The following is a 19,168-nucleotide window of genomic DNA, read 5'->3' as shown; positions in this document are numbered from 1 at the left end:
TAAATCAAAATTTTAATGATGTATATAGTTCTGATGAAAATAAATAAAAAAAGTCAGTGTCAAGCCTTTATTAAAAATAATTAAAAGTCAATACTTTATTCAGCGATAGAAAACTCAGAAGTTGTAATTAGTTCTGAACGCAATAATGCAGGTTTGAAGAAAATGTCTCAAGTTGGGCCTGAACAGACAAGTGACTGATCTGCCTTCTTATAAATGTCATGTGTATTTTATAGCATGTACTCAACTGTGAACAGCATTTCCATTTTTCTTATTTCGATCCGGATTAACAGTTACCGGATTATCGAAGCTTTACTTTATTTGTTTCTGGCTCAGGATCTGAAATGTAGGATTAATAAAGGTTTTAATGAAAGGGGAAGCACAGTAGATCAAAGACCAACCGGTTAATGGTGTTTAGACAAAGAGTCGCTGTTTGTTGTGAGAATCATACAGAACATACAAATTTAATAAGCGGGCAATATAAGGGGATTTTTAATGTTAACACAGGTGGTACATATATTAACCACTATGCTTTAAGAGGATAATTTCGTGTGGTACTTAAAGCTCTGGCTGCCACACACAAAGGTTTGTTTAACAAGACGTGCACACAACAATGGACATCATTCCACGTAGTTATGTTTGCAGTTGCAACGGACTACAAAAGTGCAACAGCGTTACAAATTGCTTTTGCTTTAAACTGGACTGTGAATTGAAACCGACGCTGCTGATTGGTCACGAATGTGGAAACGTAACTGACGAATTTGGTGCAAAAATGATACAGATACATGTTCCAAAAAACTGGTTGAACTGTGCAAGGATAGGCATGTCGATTATATGATTTGCTTTCTTGTTTCGTATTTTTAAGGTCCCGTGTTCAAACCTCTGCTCAGAGTCAATATCTGTCTCACCAAATATAAGCTAGTTCAGGCTACAAAGTGACTAGGAGATGGACAGCCTAGGTTCGATTCTCGGCGAGAGCAGGACTTCTATAACTTCATACAGAATACTACAGGCTCTTTTCTCTTAGTGGGGGGTGGAGTCCAACTGGGTCCACTCGGCACGGCGGCCACTGATTGGCCTATTGTACCTGCCCCGGGTGATTATGATGATGGAGAATGTGGTGGAATTAAGATTGGCAGGGGAAACCGAAGTGCTCGGAGAAAACCTGCCCCAGCGCCACTCTGTCCACCACAAATCCCACTTGATCAGACGCGGGCTTGAACCCGGGCCGCCGCGGTGGGAATCCAGTGACTAACTGCTTGAGCTATGGCGCGGACTTACTACAGGCTTTAATGCGGTGCTGTGGACCGGGAGCGAGGAAGGTAGAGCGGACCAAGTACCGGCGACTTAGCAATCCACAACCCTGTCAGTGCTAAGCGCTGTCGGACTTACTGTACTAGAAGGGAAATTTCAAATCCCATGGATCAGGTTTCCTAATCCTGTTAGGAAAGACTAGTTCAACTTGATCCCTTTAAAAACATACATTTGTGGGAACTGCCCACAGTCAAGCAAGTGTGACAACGCAAACGTCATTGCTTAGCTTGACTGTGGGCAGTTCCCACACATTATTTAATATCGAAAGAAATAAAATTATAATTAAATGAATTTGGAAACAAGGAAATAAACTGAAAATGGATCTTAAAGAAATATAATGGTGTAGTATAAGTAACTAACTCCATGGAGTTGAGCCCTTCTTGAGAAGCCACCAGTTGCACAGCTACTCAATGTTCATTGTCCTGTTCACAACAGACCTCCACTGGTACTCATCCTTAGCCAGATAAATCCGATCCACACTGAGCTAAGCACAATGTAATACATACCTAGTATAACCCCCATACAAGGAAGGGCACTGGACTGAAAGCTGCAGAGGGTTAATATGTAGGATGGACTTGAGTAACTGCGGATTCAACAGACACCTATCACTGAAGAAATGGTGCAATTGTTAGTAAGCGATATATTGTCACGTGATTATGACGGAGTTTGGATTGATAATCGGATTTATTTAGTCGTTAAACAACATATATCTACAAATAACTACGGCAGTCTCTCTGAGTTACACACTCCAAAGATCACTGTAACTACAGCACACCTAAGGTCTTCTGTCATCACTAGCCGTTGCTTGGTAGTGACTCCCAACGGCGGATATTCCCATTCCCCTGGGTTCCCGAATATTTCCCGGCCTCAGCTGCCAGCTTCTTATTTCTCACAACTGTAACCCACTAGCGACTCTACAAGAACTCAAAGTCAAAGTCAAAGTCAGAGTTACTTTACGCCTGGCAGTTTACCGCCAATCAATTGGTCTAAGCGACAGGCTCCATGAGGCTCACGAACAGTAATATTTCCCCTACTGAACTCTTACGGTCATGGTCCTTACGTAACATCCTCTCTTACAAGAAGATTGGTTTGGTTTGTCTCTTATGAATATGCTTGGCCTTTCGTCGAGTTTATGTATCGCATATACAAGTATAGCATATTACTGAGAATTCTTCGTCCATGAGAATTCTTCCTTTTGCACTACACAGAAGCCCTCTGTCAGTACAGGCTTTGTAAAGCAGATCATGCCTATCATACGTATCCTATACTACAACGGCAGCTTAGTTACTTGAACGGTCCTAAGCTTGACCACCGCCAAGTTTAAGCATCGATATATAGCCCCCGCACGGACCGCACAGTAAACGTCTCTTCCATTATTGCGTGTTCCCTCGTTGCCAGAGAAATATGTCCACAGGTCAGTTCCCTAGCAACAGTTGCTGTGCTGTAATGATAAAGTCGAGGCGAATGAGATGGGCCGGACGTGTAACACGCATGAAAGGAAAACGAGAAGAGATAAATGCATACTGGGTTTTGGAAGGAAAGCCTGAAGGAGAGAGGCCACTACGAAGACCTGGACGTAGATGTGAGGATAATATCAAAATATATGTTAAAGAAATACGATTGGAGGATGTGGACTGGATTCATCTAGCTTAGGATAAGGTAAATCTGTGGAATCTTGTAAACGCGGTAGTTTCTTGAAATGCTGGGAATTTCCCGAGTGTACAAACAACTGTTGGCTTCTGAAGAAGATCTGAAATTAATGGATCTGATTAATTTTAGAGTTCTGTAGATAATTTTCGATTGATTCTTTCTCCTTTTGTTTCTTCCTTTCAGTCTCGTGCCTTCACCTGTTTTCTGTACGTCGCACAGCCAACGCCCAACGTCTACGATATGCGGGTTGCGTTGCATTGACCTTGAATTGGATCACTCACTGTGCCTGTAAAACCACCGTGAAAGTTGCGCCTGACCCACTTTTGATAACTGGGATTTCACTTCGCCTGTGTTGTGCTTATGTGTGCGGCGTTATTTACGGAGTGAGATGAATAGTGAAAGAGCGCCTAAATGGAATAAGTTGGTTATTTAACGACGCTTTCAGTATCGAAACTGCGTGTTTGTAAGGGAAAGGTAAAATTATTCCTGTGCATACGGCATTAGGACGTATGGGGAACCAAAAGTATTGTGACATGTAGACCCGTTGCTAGGCAACGACCATGAAATAACCAACTATACAACAGCCGTTACTAGGTAGCGGCTCCGCCATCTGACACGAACGCAACAATTCCATGGCAACCAGACGATACAACAATAATTGGAAGCGATGTTTTCTATGCGATCCGTGCCGTGGTGTTATAAGCAGGACAAATTAGTAGCTAGAGTAAGAGAAAAGTTGGCTGGTGAGTGAGAGTTAGTTAGACAACCGTTTTTGTTCGAATGTTAGAAGCTGGTAGCTCAGGCAGGGGACAGTTCGGAAACCCGCAGGAAAGGGGAATATCCGTCGTTGGAAGCAGCTACCAAGCAACGGTTCGTGAATATTTTAATAGACTGAGAAGATCTAGTGTGTCCTATAGTGGTTTGTGAAGCGTAGTAACAAGTTGTATAAGAGTTAAATAAATCGATTAGCAATGCAAACCCCGTCTATAGTCACACCCTATCACGAGACAGTATAGCTCCACGTATTCTTCACCTCGGCAACAGTTGGAGGTGAGTGATCAGCTTCATGCCCAGGCCACTTTACCCCCGAATGTGTCCAGATACTGTGAGAAGTGAATAATCTTTTACAGCTGCAGGGAATCGAACCGCGATTAATCTGGAATTGTAGGCAGAAGCTTTAGTTATAATCCAGAATATGACAACGCTCATTTATTTCCGTTTTGTTCCAGGTGAGCTGAGTTATCAGCAGAGTACGCGCATGTGCAAACTTCCATCTGTCGATTAGCGTTTCTGGGAGCGGTGAGTACAGAGCATTTGAAACATCTTCTCTTATTCGTCCGTACGTAATTTTGTGACGACTGCAACGCTGCTCGCAAGTGAGGTCTCAGAACTGAAAATAAATTCAGTTATAAAAATCCATCATGTACACCGAGAACTTTATCCTTCTGCTGTGGAATAATTACGTTATGACCGACTGTCAGTCGGCCAGTCTGTCTTCGTGTGAAGCACCCATCTGGGGCCCAAGACTAGATTTTTATTATTGTCAGATGGTTGTGGATTTGTTGATATGGGGATCCATATTTCACAAGAGGACGCGTCTTTTGTTTACAATTGCTGCCGGTCCTCGCCAGCGCAGTCTTTTTCGGGTCCGAGAAGCCACGGGACTCATGACCACATTTTACTATCTCAGATTCGAGACTCCCCCAACCTGGAGGCCCAGGTCTCCGTATTTATGTCCCCCAGGCACTGCGTTTCCTTTTTCGTCACCTCCTACATCAATAGATGAAGTGAAATTCGAGTGAACTGCAGTGTCTTCCGCCTCTCGCCTTGCTCAACGGTATAAAAACGGTACAACGAAACAAATTGCTCGCTCGTACGGGACGTACTCCATAAATTAACGTTCATGTAACTTGTTAATGTTTGACAGTTTGTTGCTATGGTAACCCGAAATTACATAATTTCAGAGCTTTCCCTCACCGTTACGGGACTCTTTTTATGAATATAGGATAGTGACAAACTTGTAAGGTAAAAGTTAATGCTATCCCTGTTACAGGCCGTGGAGGCCCATAGGGTTTTGAGACGTCGAGGCTCCCACATTTTCTAGACAATCGTCTCACAGATGGCGGTGAGGTTGTTAGCCTTACGCGCCAGCCGCCCTTTACCCCCAGGAAGATTACTGTTACTCATTTCTGTTTGAGGCTGAGTCGACCCCAGAACCATAGAGCGACTGGAAGGATTAGCCCAATTGAAAAATCCAGTGACTTTATCAGGAACTGAAACCGGGACCTTCCGGCTTGTAGCATAGTGCCTCAACCAACAACACTACCGCGTGCCCCGAACATATTATAAAACTGTTATAATATGTAAGTTCTTCAGAATTTGCATGATTCATTAATATAATATTAAAATGGAAGTTCAGTTCTTGATTAAATAGAAATGTTTATGTATACTGCCACGAAATAACCAGTGGCACACAAGACAGGTGTTCTGACTCAGTGATAGCGAGGCGTGAGGACTACACAGTGAAGCACAGTGGCTTGTATGGGCATGCGCAAATTGTCTGCATGTCCCCACACTTGTCCGGCTGCAAATGGTCAACGACTGTAGACTGCTGTGTCATGTGTTGAATAACTTATGTACGCAAAACGTCGCCGTTTAGAATATGCAATTATCTTCTCTTTGACATAACTACAGACGACAAACGTTTACACAGACGAGGAAGGAAACACGTAAGCCAATTTCATATGTGTACTCAAGTCAAACTTGCAAAGGAAAGCATGTAGAGAAAGCGGAAAGGAAATATTGTCAGTTGTTTATGGCTCCGTGACTAATAATAACGGGGTTGTGGGTTGGATGATTGGATTTATTGACAGCTTCTTTTACCATCACTCTTAATCACAATACATTGCAATAATTCATAATCACTCTTCAGCCGAACCCTTCTTCCTTGTCTGCCGAGGACTCGCCCCGTTCTCGTTCTCTGATCTGATTCGGTTCTGTACTACTTATATAGTCTCGAAGCGGATCCATAGGAAACACATCCGTTGTTCAACATTGGTTATATGCGAACCACATAGAAAACACCTCTTCTTTTGTCAAGAATGCGTGTTTATTGGCCCGTTACCTAGCAATGGATCTACATGTCACAATATGATATGAAGAGTCCTGTCTTCTGTGAATTGATGCCGTGTAGTCTTGTAATAGGTTACTGACATATCAGACGAATATACAACTTTCAACTTAAAGCTCGACGAGCAAGCCAAACAAGATGCAGATTTGATTGGGGGGTCGTAATATTTGCCGCCCCTAAAATGGCGCCGCACCTGGACGTCGCCTGGTTACAGCTCCATCTCGAGACACGCCAAACTGAGATTTTCCAACTGTTATTTCATAATGGATGTTTCCTTGGGTTCCTGTTCAAACCTGAAGATGGAAGCAATACGTTTCTCTATATCTCTATATTTACCGCACTACACTGCATCACATCCCAGGAGATCTCCGCTATGAGCAAGCCAAACAAGATGCAGATTTGATTGGGGGGTCGTAATATTTTCCGCCCCTAAAATGGCGCCGCACCTGGACGTCGCCTGGTTACAGCTCCATCTCGAGACACGCCAAACTGAGATTTTCCAACTGTTTTTTTCATAATGGATAATTCCTTGGGTTCCTGTTCAAACCTGAAGATGGAAGCAATACGTTTCTCTATATCTCCTGTGAATATTTACCGCACTACACGGCATCACATCCCAGGAGGTCTCCGCTATGAGAAACTCAAATCTAGCTTAATCTATTATCCATTTCCGGAACTATCTAGCAAAAATAATTTATTCAATAGAAACTTAACCCCTTCACTATTTATTTATTGTTTACTTGACTGTACAGCGTCTAATAATAAGTTTATAATGAATAATAACAAAAATTTGAAAGAATTTGGTAAGAACTGGTCGTGTCCTAAGCCAGAAACTCTCCGATATTTTCCTGGAGGGATTGAGGAAATAACACGAAATACTAATTCAGTCAAGATAACCGTTGTCCAAGCCCATCCTTTCCAATTCATTATTCACTGACCGTCATATCATCTTAGTTTAGGACAGCATCGTTAAATAGACGTAATAACATTGGACGTGTGCCACTTTTACGTGGAGTTAACTTATTTGTATGTGTTGTAGCATCGTCACACAATTGGCAACGGTGCTGCTAGGAGAAAGTGAAGCTGCTGCTTTCTCTTTGCATGTAACTGGTTGCTTAAGATCCCACCGCTGTGACTCGCAGACTAAATGCCGACGTCATCGATAGTATCGTCTTAATAGGCACGTGACTACAGCATCAGGGCCGGATTTACAGTTTCTGGGGCCCCCGGACAACAAAATGTGTAGAGCCCTATCAGTAGCAACAAATTTAGGTTATGACACTTCCCCCCCCCTTTTTGTAATAACTAAAAATAAAGACTAACTTCTCGTAATTTTAGGGAAACAAATGTCTCAGAAAAATTTGTGGATTTTATTTTTGTTTTGTGGAGGGCCACGGGGCGGCTACCCGGGCGCTCCCCTTGAATCGAGCCCTGTGCAGCCCCAATAATGCAGATAGATTCGGCATTACTGTAATAGAAACAGTACTGTCCGTATTGATATACTCTACAGAAGATGGTCTCTCAGACCGAAACATGTCAAGGATGAAAGATTAAAAAGGAGAAAAAAAACAATTATCAGTCACACTGGATGGAGTTGATAAACTTTTGTAATTCTAATTCGTTATTCAGTAACCGTTCAACCAATCTTCACGCTTTCAGACACTGCCATATTCAGTTGCAGCTGTGTTTGCCTTTCTGCATTTAATGGATGTTTAAAATAGCAAGGATATTGGGTGAACTTATCGTTCGTTTCCTTTTATGTCTTAACAATGATCAAGTCAAGGAGGGTGAGGTGGGTTGGGAGGGCGTGTAGAACGAATGGGGGAGAAGAGGAATTCATATAGGATATTGGTGAGAAAGCCAGAAGGAAAGAGACCACTAGGAAGACCAAGACGTAGTTAGATGGTTAATATTTAGAGAGATAGGATGGGGTGATATTGACTGGATTGATCTGGCTGAAGATAGGGGCCAGTAGAGGCCTCTTGTGAACACGGTAATGAACCTTCGGGTTCCGTAAATTGTTGGGAAGTTCTTGAGTGGCTTCACAACTGGTGGCTTCTNAGTATAATCAAAACGATCAAGTCAAGGAGGATGAGGTGGGCAGGGCATGTATCACGAATGGGGGAGAAGAGGAATTCATATAGGATATTGGTGAGAAAGCCAGAAGGAAAGAGACCACTAGGAAGACCAAGACGTAGTTAGATGGTTAATATTTAGAGAGATAGGATGGGGTGATATTGACTGGATTGATCTGGCTGAAGATAGGGGCCAGAAGAGGCCTCTTGTGAACACGGTAATGAACCTTCGGGTTCCATAAAATGTTGGGAAGTTCTTGAGTGGCTTCACAACTGGTGGCTTCTCAAGAAGGGCTTAGCTCAATAGAGTTGGTTAACTTATTTATGTCAATGCTGTTGGCTGACAAACCCCACCGCCATCTGTGAGCCGATTGTCTAGAAAATGTGGGAACCTCAACATCTCGCAACCCTATGGGCCTCCACGGCCTGTTACAGGGATACATTTACTGTGCTTACCGTTAAATTCTCTTGTTCAGTGGCAAGAGGCATTTGTCATTACCTGNGGGTCCGTTAGAAAGAGCTAGCCTCAGTCACTGGACAAACCAATGTACTGTTTACAATTTACTGTACTTATTGTTGAATTCTTTTGTTCAGTGGCAGGACGAATTTGTCGTTACCTTACGGGAAGGTTAGTTACTGTCTAGCTTCGGTGGTTGAAAGAATTAAAATTTAACGGGGATGTAGCTCAGTGGTAGAGCGTTTGCTTTGCATGTAAAAGGCCCCGGGTTCAATCCCCGGCATCTCCATGGTATTTATTTTATTTACAGTAAATAATAGTTTCGTATTTTCACGTCTTCTACATTAATTTCGATGTACGATTCAAGATTTGAAACTCAATTTTTAAAGAGGCGCGTTTTCAATGCATATATAAGATTTTATGTTTCACAGCGATTAAGACTCACATCATGGTCTTCTGTGCTATGATGTCGTATAGTTGATTGCTAACATTTCTGCGGAACAAAACGCGTGAAGTTGGAAGCAATATATTTTTCCGAAACGTCGTAATTACGTACCAGGCCATACAGTATCACCTGAATATGAGTGCTGCGACTTGTTTCCGTGGTCTTAGTATAGGGATAGGCGCTTTGGGTTGGTTGACGTAGGCCAGAGTGGACTTGAGTGCATGTTATCTTTTAAAAAAGATCTGTTCTACATTGTAATTAATTTATTTCCTTGTCGACATCAGTAATTATTAACAACAATTCGTTATAAAAGAAAATGTAGTTGAACAAATAGTAAATTTTAACGTCGGGCGTCGATGAATCAGAAAATGATAACAAAGCATGTTTAGCAAATTGCATAAACTCTAGTGCAGATGCGCTACAGTAAATAGATGAAGAATTTAAAGTTGTCACTGTGCTTAATTAATTTAGGACTACGCCATGAAGGAGTATGGGGGAATAGATATATAGATCCATATTTTGACCTCGGCACTAGTTGGAGGTAAGTGGTCAGCTTTACGCCCCGGCCGCTTTACCCCCTTGAAAGAGCCCCCGGTACCCATTAGATAGGAGGTTGGGTGGAACCCAGAGCCGGTTTGGACGACGTGGAGAAGGAACCGTTAAAAAAAACTATAAGAGAAACAGTCAATATTTTGTAACGTAGATTTCCTGTGCTGCTGTAGTGGTCTGAAACAGGTGGCATGAAGTTTTTTCGGGCATTACCTGGGTATAACCCGCGTCATCATGATTACTGTTTGGAACTGAAATGGGAACTAAATTTAGAAGAAATACCAACCCCAGGGAAGACGGGATGCTGGAAGACCAAGCATAAGATGGAAATATCGAGAACACTTTGAGCTTTAAAGGAACAGGTCTTACGATTTTTTTTTCGCTTCTTATTCACCTCATCACATATAAATTTGTGTTAAAATCTTAAATTCGTTCCTTTTAATGTTAAAATTATTTTTCGCATTACTGGTGCAACACATGTTTCGATACATGTGGTCATCATCAGGTAATTCCGAAAATTGCCGTTGAAAACTGCTGCACTTCCGCCAATGAATATAATTTCAAATTATACCCTCGTTTTCAATTGTAAATTTCAAAGCACCTGATGAAAATCATATCGATCGAAACATATGTCGTACCAGTGAAGTAAAGAATAATATTAAAATTTTAATTTTAAGATTTTAACTCAAATTTGCATGAGAGGCGGTGAATGAGAGTTGGAAATTAATGACATGCAACAGAGTGTTGCGGTACAGCACTTAAGATCTGACCCTTGTTTGTGTTCATGGAGAAAGAAAGAAAGAAAGAAAGAAAGAAAGAAAGAAAGAAAGAAAGAAAGAAGGAAAGAATCCAAAAATCAATGGCACGGACTTCTGCGAATGGAAAACAATAGACTTACCAAAGGAATCATACAAGACATAGACACTTAGGACGACATAAAACAAAATTGGAGGGAAGTTCGTTGTGAGACGTGCACGAGACTCACCCTGCGCATTATGATTAATACTTTTTTTCCTTGGAACCACAGCCCCAGTGGGCCTAGGCCTACCTTCATGAACTTCTCCGTTCACTTCGGTTTTTCTCGATCTTACACATTCGGTAGGACTCCTTGGGCGGGTGATCAGCTCGTCGCAAGGCCTCTACCTGTACACAAACACAGAAAAACGCACACACACAAACTAAACATCCATGCCCTGAGTGGGATTCGAACCCACGATCCCGGTTTCCAAGCGAGCGAAGACAGTACATGCCTTAGACCGCTCGGCTACCGTGACCGGCTATGATTAATACGTACTATGTAACATAAAAAGACACAAAAAGTTCAAAATCCTAACGCCCAGCTCTCCTTCACTGCTCGTCTCTGTCTCAGGTAGATTATTTTCCCATCTACTTCGAAATATTTACAATCCCCCCCATTTAAAGTACTTTAACAACGTTTAACGATTCGTTTCCTACGGATTGTCTCCGGTGTGTTTTCAGTTTTGTGTTCGTCTCAGTTTCATAGAGCCACGTGATCTGATCCCTTTGGCGGGAGGAATCCCCGTACAGCCACGTCCTCTCTTCGCCAGTTGATGGCAGAGTCCCGGAGAGGCAACAATGTCTCCCAGAAATACACTCAGCAAGTAGTTTCGCTTGTCATCGGCATCCGAGGCATCGTACCCTCTGGAACACGATTTAGAAATAGGTTGTATTTAGTAAAGAATTGCTCCAGTCATTACAATATAAAGAAGCGTGGGTTTCAGACTTGGACATAGGTTGAGGCTGATTGAGAATAGTTGGACTTAAGAGTGAGGAAATACCTCCTTGACTCGGTTACTGGAAACTCGTTTGTTGCTAAGGAATTCCTCAATTCGCCTAGAACTACTGAGGAAAAAAAGAACACGGACTGGGATATACGTGTACATCTTCCCCTGGTTCAGTCACGAAGAGAAGGCAAGGCATGTGAGTGGTAGAATGGGTTGACCTTGACAATTCTACCGTTCATTTGCGGACATTAAGCTTTGGTGTAAAGAGGACAATGAGAAGAGGCGTCTGCAAAACATACTTATGTTTTCAGCTTGCATAGTACATGGAGGGTGGGCCTTGGTAATTGTATCGCCTCTCTTCGTTGTAGGCTGTGCTTTCTGAATCCAAAGTTGAGATAGGTTTCCCGTAGCCGTACTCACTTGAACAATTGTTCCCAATCCAGGACATGGTTCGAGCCTCCTAGTGTTCTGGCGTGTTCCGCATACTCTTCGCACACGTTCTCGAACACGCACACGTGTTCTCCCAGCTCTGCTATGAGCCGCTTCTCCACTGCAGCTATGTTCAGTGGCGGCTCCGCCAGAGGTGCACTGCGCCTTGTCCTACTGGTGTAAGTTCCTGTGGAATTATCGACAGTAAAGTACTCCTTTTGCTTAACTAAGCACCAAGCCATCACAATATATGGGGGAGTGGAGGTATAGCTCCATGCATTCTTAATCTCGGTCCTGGAGGCAGACGAATGGTGTACTTCACATCACGGCCGCCTTAACCCCGTGGGAAAAGCCACTGGGACTCATTAGACAGAATGTTGGGTAAACAATCCATTGAGACTCATAGGTTATGAGACGTCGAAGCTGCCACATTTTCTAGACAATCGGCACACAGATGGCGGTAAGGTTGTGAGCCTTACGCGCCGGCCGCCCTTTACCCCCAGGAAGATTCCTGGTACTCATTTCTGTTAGAGGCTGTGTCGACCCCAGGGCCATAGTGCGGCTGGAAGGATTAGGTAAATTGAAAAAATTCAGTAAACTAATCGGGAATCGAACCCGCAAACTTCCGGCTTGTAGCATAGTGTCTCAACCAATTATGCTACCGCGTTCTCCCTCCGGAAGCTGTGGGAAAGTAAAAGACTTTTACCCCGCCGAGAATCGAACCCCGATTCGCCAGTTATCCACACGCACTATTCCGAATGTGCTATCTCGACTCTCATTACCAGTAGCGTTACCATGACAGGGGATCTGAGTTCTCACTACTGTGAATATTAAAATTAATATGCTACAAGATGGACGCTCATGGGCTCGATTCCCGATGAGGTCATTGGATTTTTCAGTTGACCTAATCCTTCCAGCCGCACTATGGCCCTGGGGTCGACACATCCTCTAACAGAAATAAGTACCAGGACTCTTCCTGGAAGTAAAGGACGACCGGCGAATAAGGCTGACAACCTCACCGCCATCTGTGAGCCGATTATCTAGAAAATGTGGAAGCCTCGACATCTCACAGCCCTATGGGCCTCCTTGGCCTCTTACAAGGATAACTTAACCTTGTTTTCTATCTTCTGAGATGTGTTGCCTAGCAATTCGGTATGTAATTACTTACATTTTGGAAGAACTTGCTGCCTCCCTCTTCAGGGTAGAATTTGGTGGAGATAGGAGGCAGTAGGTTTCTCCGAAGTGTTGGTAACTACTTATATATCCATACGGCGTCATATCCAAAGACGTGACACATAAGTTCATTGCCGTGTACACAGCAGTAAAAAACAAGGGAGTACTGGCAAGGTAACTGCTGTCCATGTTTCTAGATCTGGCCGTCAGATTGCCCAGTGGATCTGGTCGTGTCCACTGAGGTTAGGGCTTCCGGTGTGCATGGGTTATAACAGGGACGTAGTTACAGCACGTCACTCAGCCTCCTGCAGTGCAGCTGCAACCACTTCCTCGACATTTCTTGCCGTAATTATCCTCACGCTCAACCCACAGGCATGTACATTAGTTCGTATATTTAACAACGTTCTGTCCAGTTATTGTACGGACGAATGTGTTCAGAGCATGAATGGCTGTTGACGTGGAAAGACTGAGGAATACCACAAAATAATTTGATCGGCACAGCTCAGACCAAAATGCAATCTGCACAATTGACCAATACAATTCAGGCTCCAACTTGCACGATAATATTGTAAGGCGGAGGCTGGGAAAATTCCCCAGGATCTCAGACTTCGAATAGGAAATTTGAAGTGCCTGGTCCCATGGTGTAATGGTTAGCACTCTGGACTTTGAATCCAGTGATCCGAGTTCAAATCTCGGTGGGACCTAATCTTAAAAATTTTTGTGTTGTCGAAAATAGCTAATAAATATATATGATATAACAAATTTAGGCAAAATTAGTCGATAAATGTTAATTTGTTGTAATAAATAACTTTTTAGCGATTAATTATAATTATTGCCGGTCACGGTAGCCGGGATCGTGGGTTCGAATCCAACTCAGAACGTGGATGTTTATTTTTTGTGTTTGAGTGTACGTTTTTCTGTATTTGTGTACAGGTAGAGGCCTTGCGACGAGCTGATTACCCGCCCAAGGAGTCCTACCGAATGTCTAAGATCTAGTAAATCGAAGTGAAACGGAGTTTCATGGAGGTGGGGCAAGGCCCAATTTTGGGCTGTAGCGCCAAAGGGAGAAAAAATATAATTATTAACATTTGAGAAATTTTCGGATGAGTTTTATTCCCCAGTCTTCAGGATAAACACTTCTGTCTTGAAAGAGACAAGTTCCTCTGAAATTATGATAGAAGTATATACCAGACTACACGGCGTCACATCCCAGGCGATCGTAATCTCAATATTCACGGCCTTGAGAATACAACTGTTCGACCCTTAATGTTTTTCGTCGCAGAATATCTCATTTTTAATATTGTCACGTGTATTAGTGACTATAGACGGGTTTTAAATTGGATGATTGGATTTATTGATACTTTATACATTAAACTCGGGACTACAGGCAATACATTGCCATTGCTAATCTCTACACTTTACAGTTCACCGTTACACACTAGGGTTCTCAGTCTTCTTGCGTATTCTTTGCCGCGGGAATGTGTTTACTGAGTCGTAGCCTAGCAATGAACGTCTATTCTGACTTCATTATCCCGGCTTTCGGGCGTCATGTCACAACACCGTCGTGAGAACCTCCATGTTACACCATGAAGATTGAAGCGACAGGACCCTTCGAAACGCTACTGTCAGAATATAAGATTTTGCATCCCCAGACAATAGTAATCGTAGTGCCCAGCGCTCTGATAATCTCAATTTTCGATACGTTTACTGGGAAGTTAGTCGCTTTCACCAGTAAACGATTTTTTCGCCTGTTTTGTCAATTATGTACGTGCTGGCGACTGAGTACGCAGACAGATACGGTCTGTCTGTTCAAGGGCGTTTCGAATACTTTAATATGTCTCGTTATGGCGCTGCTCTCTTGTATTCAAGGGGGTTCCGGGTTCGAATATCAACCTGTTTGATCAGTGTTTCGTTGTCCTCGCATTCTTCAATACCTTCTAGTATCCTGGAGCTACTTTTTTCCACGTCATAACCCTAGTATTCTATCTATCTATCTATCTATCTATCTACTTATATATCTATGGTTCTGTAGGCCTTTGTTGGACCTTGGCCGTTTTTCATTTCCTTAATCCTATATACGGACGGTAGGACTCCGTGGGCGGGGGATCAGCTCGTCGCAAGGCCGCTACCTACACACAGAACAACTGAGAATAAACGCACACAGACATCCATGCCTCAAATAGGATGAGAACCCACGACCCCAGCGTTTGAACGAGCGAAGACTGTTCATGCCTTAGATTTGTGGTGGACCAAGTGGCACCGGGGCAGGTTTTCTCCAATTACTTCGGTTTCCCCTGCCATCAAATGCTTCATAATTATAATCCACGGCTCGAACTTTCTCGGGTGCCACGTGAATGGGAAATCACGAACGAGTGGGTCTCGAGTGGTGGAATTGTAAAGGGACTGATGTTTAGTGGGCGAGGAGAGCAGGAGAATTCCTTCACGGCGCCTCACGCTTCTCACTTCGACGAGAGAGTTATGCAAGGAAGACACTGGATCACACATAATTAACAAAACAATTAACTTAATTTATTTACACTGTTGAAGTACACTTGGGTACATAATGAAACCTTGGAGGTTGATATTGTTGCATTTGTATTACTACTATTATATAGTGCACCCTTATACGTCTGGGAGGCGCCTATTTCTCGTCTCATATACACGAAGGTCGTGGACTTCAAATAACATAAGCCCCTTCTTAACTTAATTTTGATTGGCTTACAAATCTACGGGGTCGTCAGAGCCAATTGTCACAGCCAATCAGATACTTGTATTTAATTTAAATACATCTGGAATTCTGGATCCTACCCCAGAATATTCTGGAAGCTTCGATACCTTTGGCTTTGCTAAACCGACAGCATACCATCACCTGCTTTATATTAGAAGCGTCTTGCTTTACCTTGCACTACAGAAATTCTGAGAACTGTTAGATTTAAATTGAGCTTATTTAGCCCTTGATTAAACTCCGTGTCGTGTAGTCCGCAAGCGAAATATACCGATCGAGCGACCTCCGCTTGTCGGTGAAGTTAGTGCCAACTTTAGCTAATAGAAGGTTGTCAGTGCAAAGAATCCCTACGGTAGTTAATTTCGGTGTACTAGACCGGAGCCGCTATTTCCTTGAAATAGCTCCTCAGGTATCCTCACGAGGCTGAGTGGACCCCGTTCTAGACCCACCACTTCTCAGAAAATCTGGTATAGCCGGGAATCAAACCCGGAACCTCTGGATCTGTAGCCAGGAACTCTGACCACTAGATCACAGAAGCGGTCCGCCCTTGAGTACAAAAATGATATTATGTCTTAGCTCAATTACAGTTCAGTATTGATTGATTAATTAATACAATGCATAAATATATGTGCATACGGCGTCAAGAGGTAACAGCCGGTTTAAAATAGGCCAAACAATGGCCGCAGTACCAAGTGGACTCACTCTCATCCAATGAGAAAGGAAATACCTCCAGCCTGTAATAATTTCCTTTTAATATGCGGTCGTCGTGAGCTGGGCTTTTGTACTGACGTGAAGCATGTATCTAGTTCTGCTCCAGGTTGCCTAGCTTGTTCAGAAAACCGTTTTCACCCTTCGTGACTAAACATGGTCACAGCCGCCGCTCGTGAGGATCTCAGACTTTGCAGATGTAAAAAGTGGCTTACTTACGTGGGTAGTGGCCGAGCCGTATCTCAAGCGGTTAGTCGCTGGGTTCTCATCGCGGCGGCCCACGTTCGATCCCGGGTCTGATCAAGTGGGAATTGTGGTGGACAAAGTGGTGCTGGGGCGGGTTTTCTCCGAGTACTTCGGTTTCCCCTGTCAATCTTCATTCCACCAAATTCTCCATCATCATAATCACCCGGGGCAGGCTACAGTAGGCCAATGGCCGCCGTGCCGAGTGGTCCCAGTTGGACTCCATCCCCCACTAAGCGAATTTAAATTTAATTTTACTTACGTGGGTTCAGTGAATATGCAAGTTTCTTCACGAAATTGGACAGCCTCACTGCTACGATTATGATAGGAAATCCGATAAGTTGCACTGGGAGTTCAAACGGAGATTCCTGCGGGCTGGGCGCCGCGACGCTAACAGGTGGAATCCCTAGCAGACAGACGAGGTGCAGCAAGATGGATACCGCCAGAAGCAGCTTCTGTCCCTTCATTGCGTCTCTTCAGTTAACCACAAACCGGAGAGAGCAGATCATTGCTCGGTTTCTTGTGCGTTCCGTGTGTAGATGGATTGTGAGATCACTTTTAAACTCACAAGATGACGTCACATTCAGTATAACCACTTAATCACAGTCACTGGTATCACTGCTACTGACGTCCACTTCGCCCACTAAAGAGTTTATTTGCCCTGAAATTAATCGTTTGTTGTTAGCCGTTTATTCAGTAATTAAATGGGTTTGGAAGCGCAATAAGTTTCCATCTATCTATTTATCTCTCTGTCTACCTGTCTATCTATCTATCTGCCTGTCTATTTGTGGCTCTACAGCCCTTTGTTGGGCCCTGGCCTTTTCTTCAGTTTCATAATCATCTTTCCACGGCCTGTATGACTCTTTGGACGAGTGATCAGCCCGTCGCAAGGCAGCTACCTAAACATAGAATAAACACACACACAAATATACAAGTACATGCCTTGCGTGGGATTCGAACTAACTATCTCAGCGTTCGAGCGAGCGAAGAAAGTAACTAGACGTAATTGACCAAAATTAAGTAAATTCTGTGGTGGAACTAAGTGCCCTATTCACTAGCTCTGTGTACCGCATATTTTAATGTTAAGAAACTGGCTGCTTTCTCACACGGTGCATTTATGTGTGTCGTGTGATTCTCGCCATGAGCAACGATTATTTCCCTATACGATATTAACCGGTTGGTCTTTATAATAGTGTGACAGTATATTTTCTTTCAAATTGGAATTGAATTTTTAATGCTTTAAAGTGCTAACTAAGCAAATATTAAGAATATTTTTTTTTCCAGCAAGTTGTATATCAACATATACGGGGAAGGTCCTGCGACCTGCCATCTCGGCACGGATTTTCTTTATTTTCCTCTGTCTTCAAGCAAATGTTGAGAATATTCGTAAGTTTCTAATTATTGCTGCTTCTCATGCAACCCTCCCGATTTTTTCTTTGAAATTAAAAGAGCTTATTATAAAGATTACCAGATATTCTCCCTAAATTATAAAATTAACCATGAATTCATAACATCCGAATTCAGTGACAATTGTCTCATTGTATATTGAATGCTACATCGATACCCGACATTAGCTACAGTGTGATATTATTAAACAAGAACCTGATAATAGTGTAGGATTTGAGGTCCACACACCGGTGGTTATAAAGCGCTCCATCTTCTGGGATATGACACGGAGCAGTCCGTTGAAAGTCAATAGAAGCCTTATACATGACGTCATTACTACAATGCGTTCTCGCTTAAAACGTATCACCCTGTACCATCGATGTCAACATTTGAACATTTGAATGTGTAATGTGTTGCTATGGAAACAGAAGTCATACCTGCAGGAGCGTCGGCTTGTTGGGGTCCACAAGAAACTGCTCCGAGAGTTGCAAGACTTGTGCTGGTCCGGTAGACAAGCTGGTCGAGATTGAGGGGCTCTGCAGTGAAAGCGGGACAAACCCCCCGCCCCACTCACCGCCGGGGCGCCCTTCCCCATGCCAATTAAACCGTTAGGAACAAAAACGTCCAATGCCGCATTCTCATTCCCACAGCAATAACAATGATTGCTGCACTTCAGTGAATGCGGTTTGAAGGCAGTCCCTGTCACCGTGTCTTGGAACTGCTCTGCAGATTTTGCTGTTGCTTATTTAACGATGCTGTCAGTATCGAGACTACATGACGTCGGTTATAGATTGGTTAATGAAAGTAGAACAGTTGGTGGAATCAGAATTGGCAGGGGAAACCGAAGTACTAGGAGAAAACTCACCACAGTGTCACTTTGTTCACCATAAATCCCATATGACCTGGTCTGGGATCGAGACCGGTGACTAACCCCATGTGTTGTTATACACTCCTTGAAGTTTAACCCTTGAAAGCATTATGGTAACTATATATACCAGCCATGTTAACAGCAGCAGGTCATTATGAGGATGTCTATAGGGAGTGGACTACTTTAGGAGACGTAAAATTGTGTTCATCTTCTTATTTCTTTTATTTCGTTCTTTCTTTCCTCTTCCTTCTATTTTATTTCTCCTTCATTTTTC

At 43.1% G+C, this 19,168-nt stretch overlaps 1 protein-coding gene and 2 non-coding genes across 3 annotated transcripts; 2 read left to right on the top strand and 1 right to left on the bottom strand.

Moving 5' to 3' along the window:
* Positions 1–8,840: 8,840 nt before the first annotated feature.
* On the top strand, positions 8,841–8,912 carry Trnaa-ugc. The gene has a single exon. It is a non-coding gene; the product is annotated as a tRNA-Ala (tRNA).
* Positions 8,913–10,851: 1,939 nt separating this feature from the next.
* On the bottom strand, positions 10,852–18,545 carry LOC111866464. Its single transcript, XM_023855439.2, has 4 exons — positions 18,464–18,545; positions 16,903–17,301; positions 11,783–11,978; positions 10,852–11,279 (listed from the first exon to the last, which is right to left on the bottom strand). Exons 2-4 carry the CDS (start codon positions 17,105–17,107, stop codon positions 11,093–11,095), a joined length of 588 nt encoding a protein of 195 aa, XP_023711207.1. The 5' UTR covers positions 17,108–17,301; positions 18,464–18,545; the 3' UTR covers positions 10,852–11,092.
* Positions 13,597–13,668, top strand: Trnaq-uug. Its single transcript has one exon. It is a non-coding gene; the product is annotated as a tRNA-Gln (tRNA).
* Positions 18,546–19,168: the final 623 nt, after the last annotated feature.

Source organism: Cryptotermes secundus, unplaced genomic scaffold (genome assembly GCF_002891405.2).
Source record: "Cryptotermes secundus unplaced genomic scaffold, Csec_1.0 scaffold300, whole genome shotgun sequence".
NCBI classification, from domain to species: domain Eukaryota; kingdom Metazoa; phylum Arthropoda; class Insecta; order Blattodea; family Kalotermitidae; genus Cryptotermes; species Cryptotermes secundus.
Note: the sequence above shows the minus strand (reverse complement) of the source record. Positions and strands in the feature narration are given on the sequence as shown.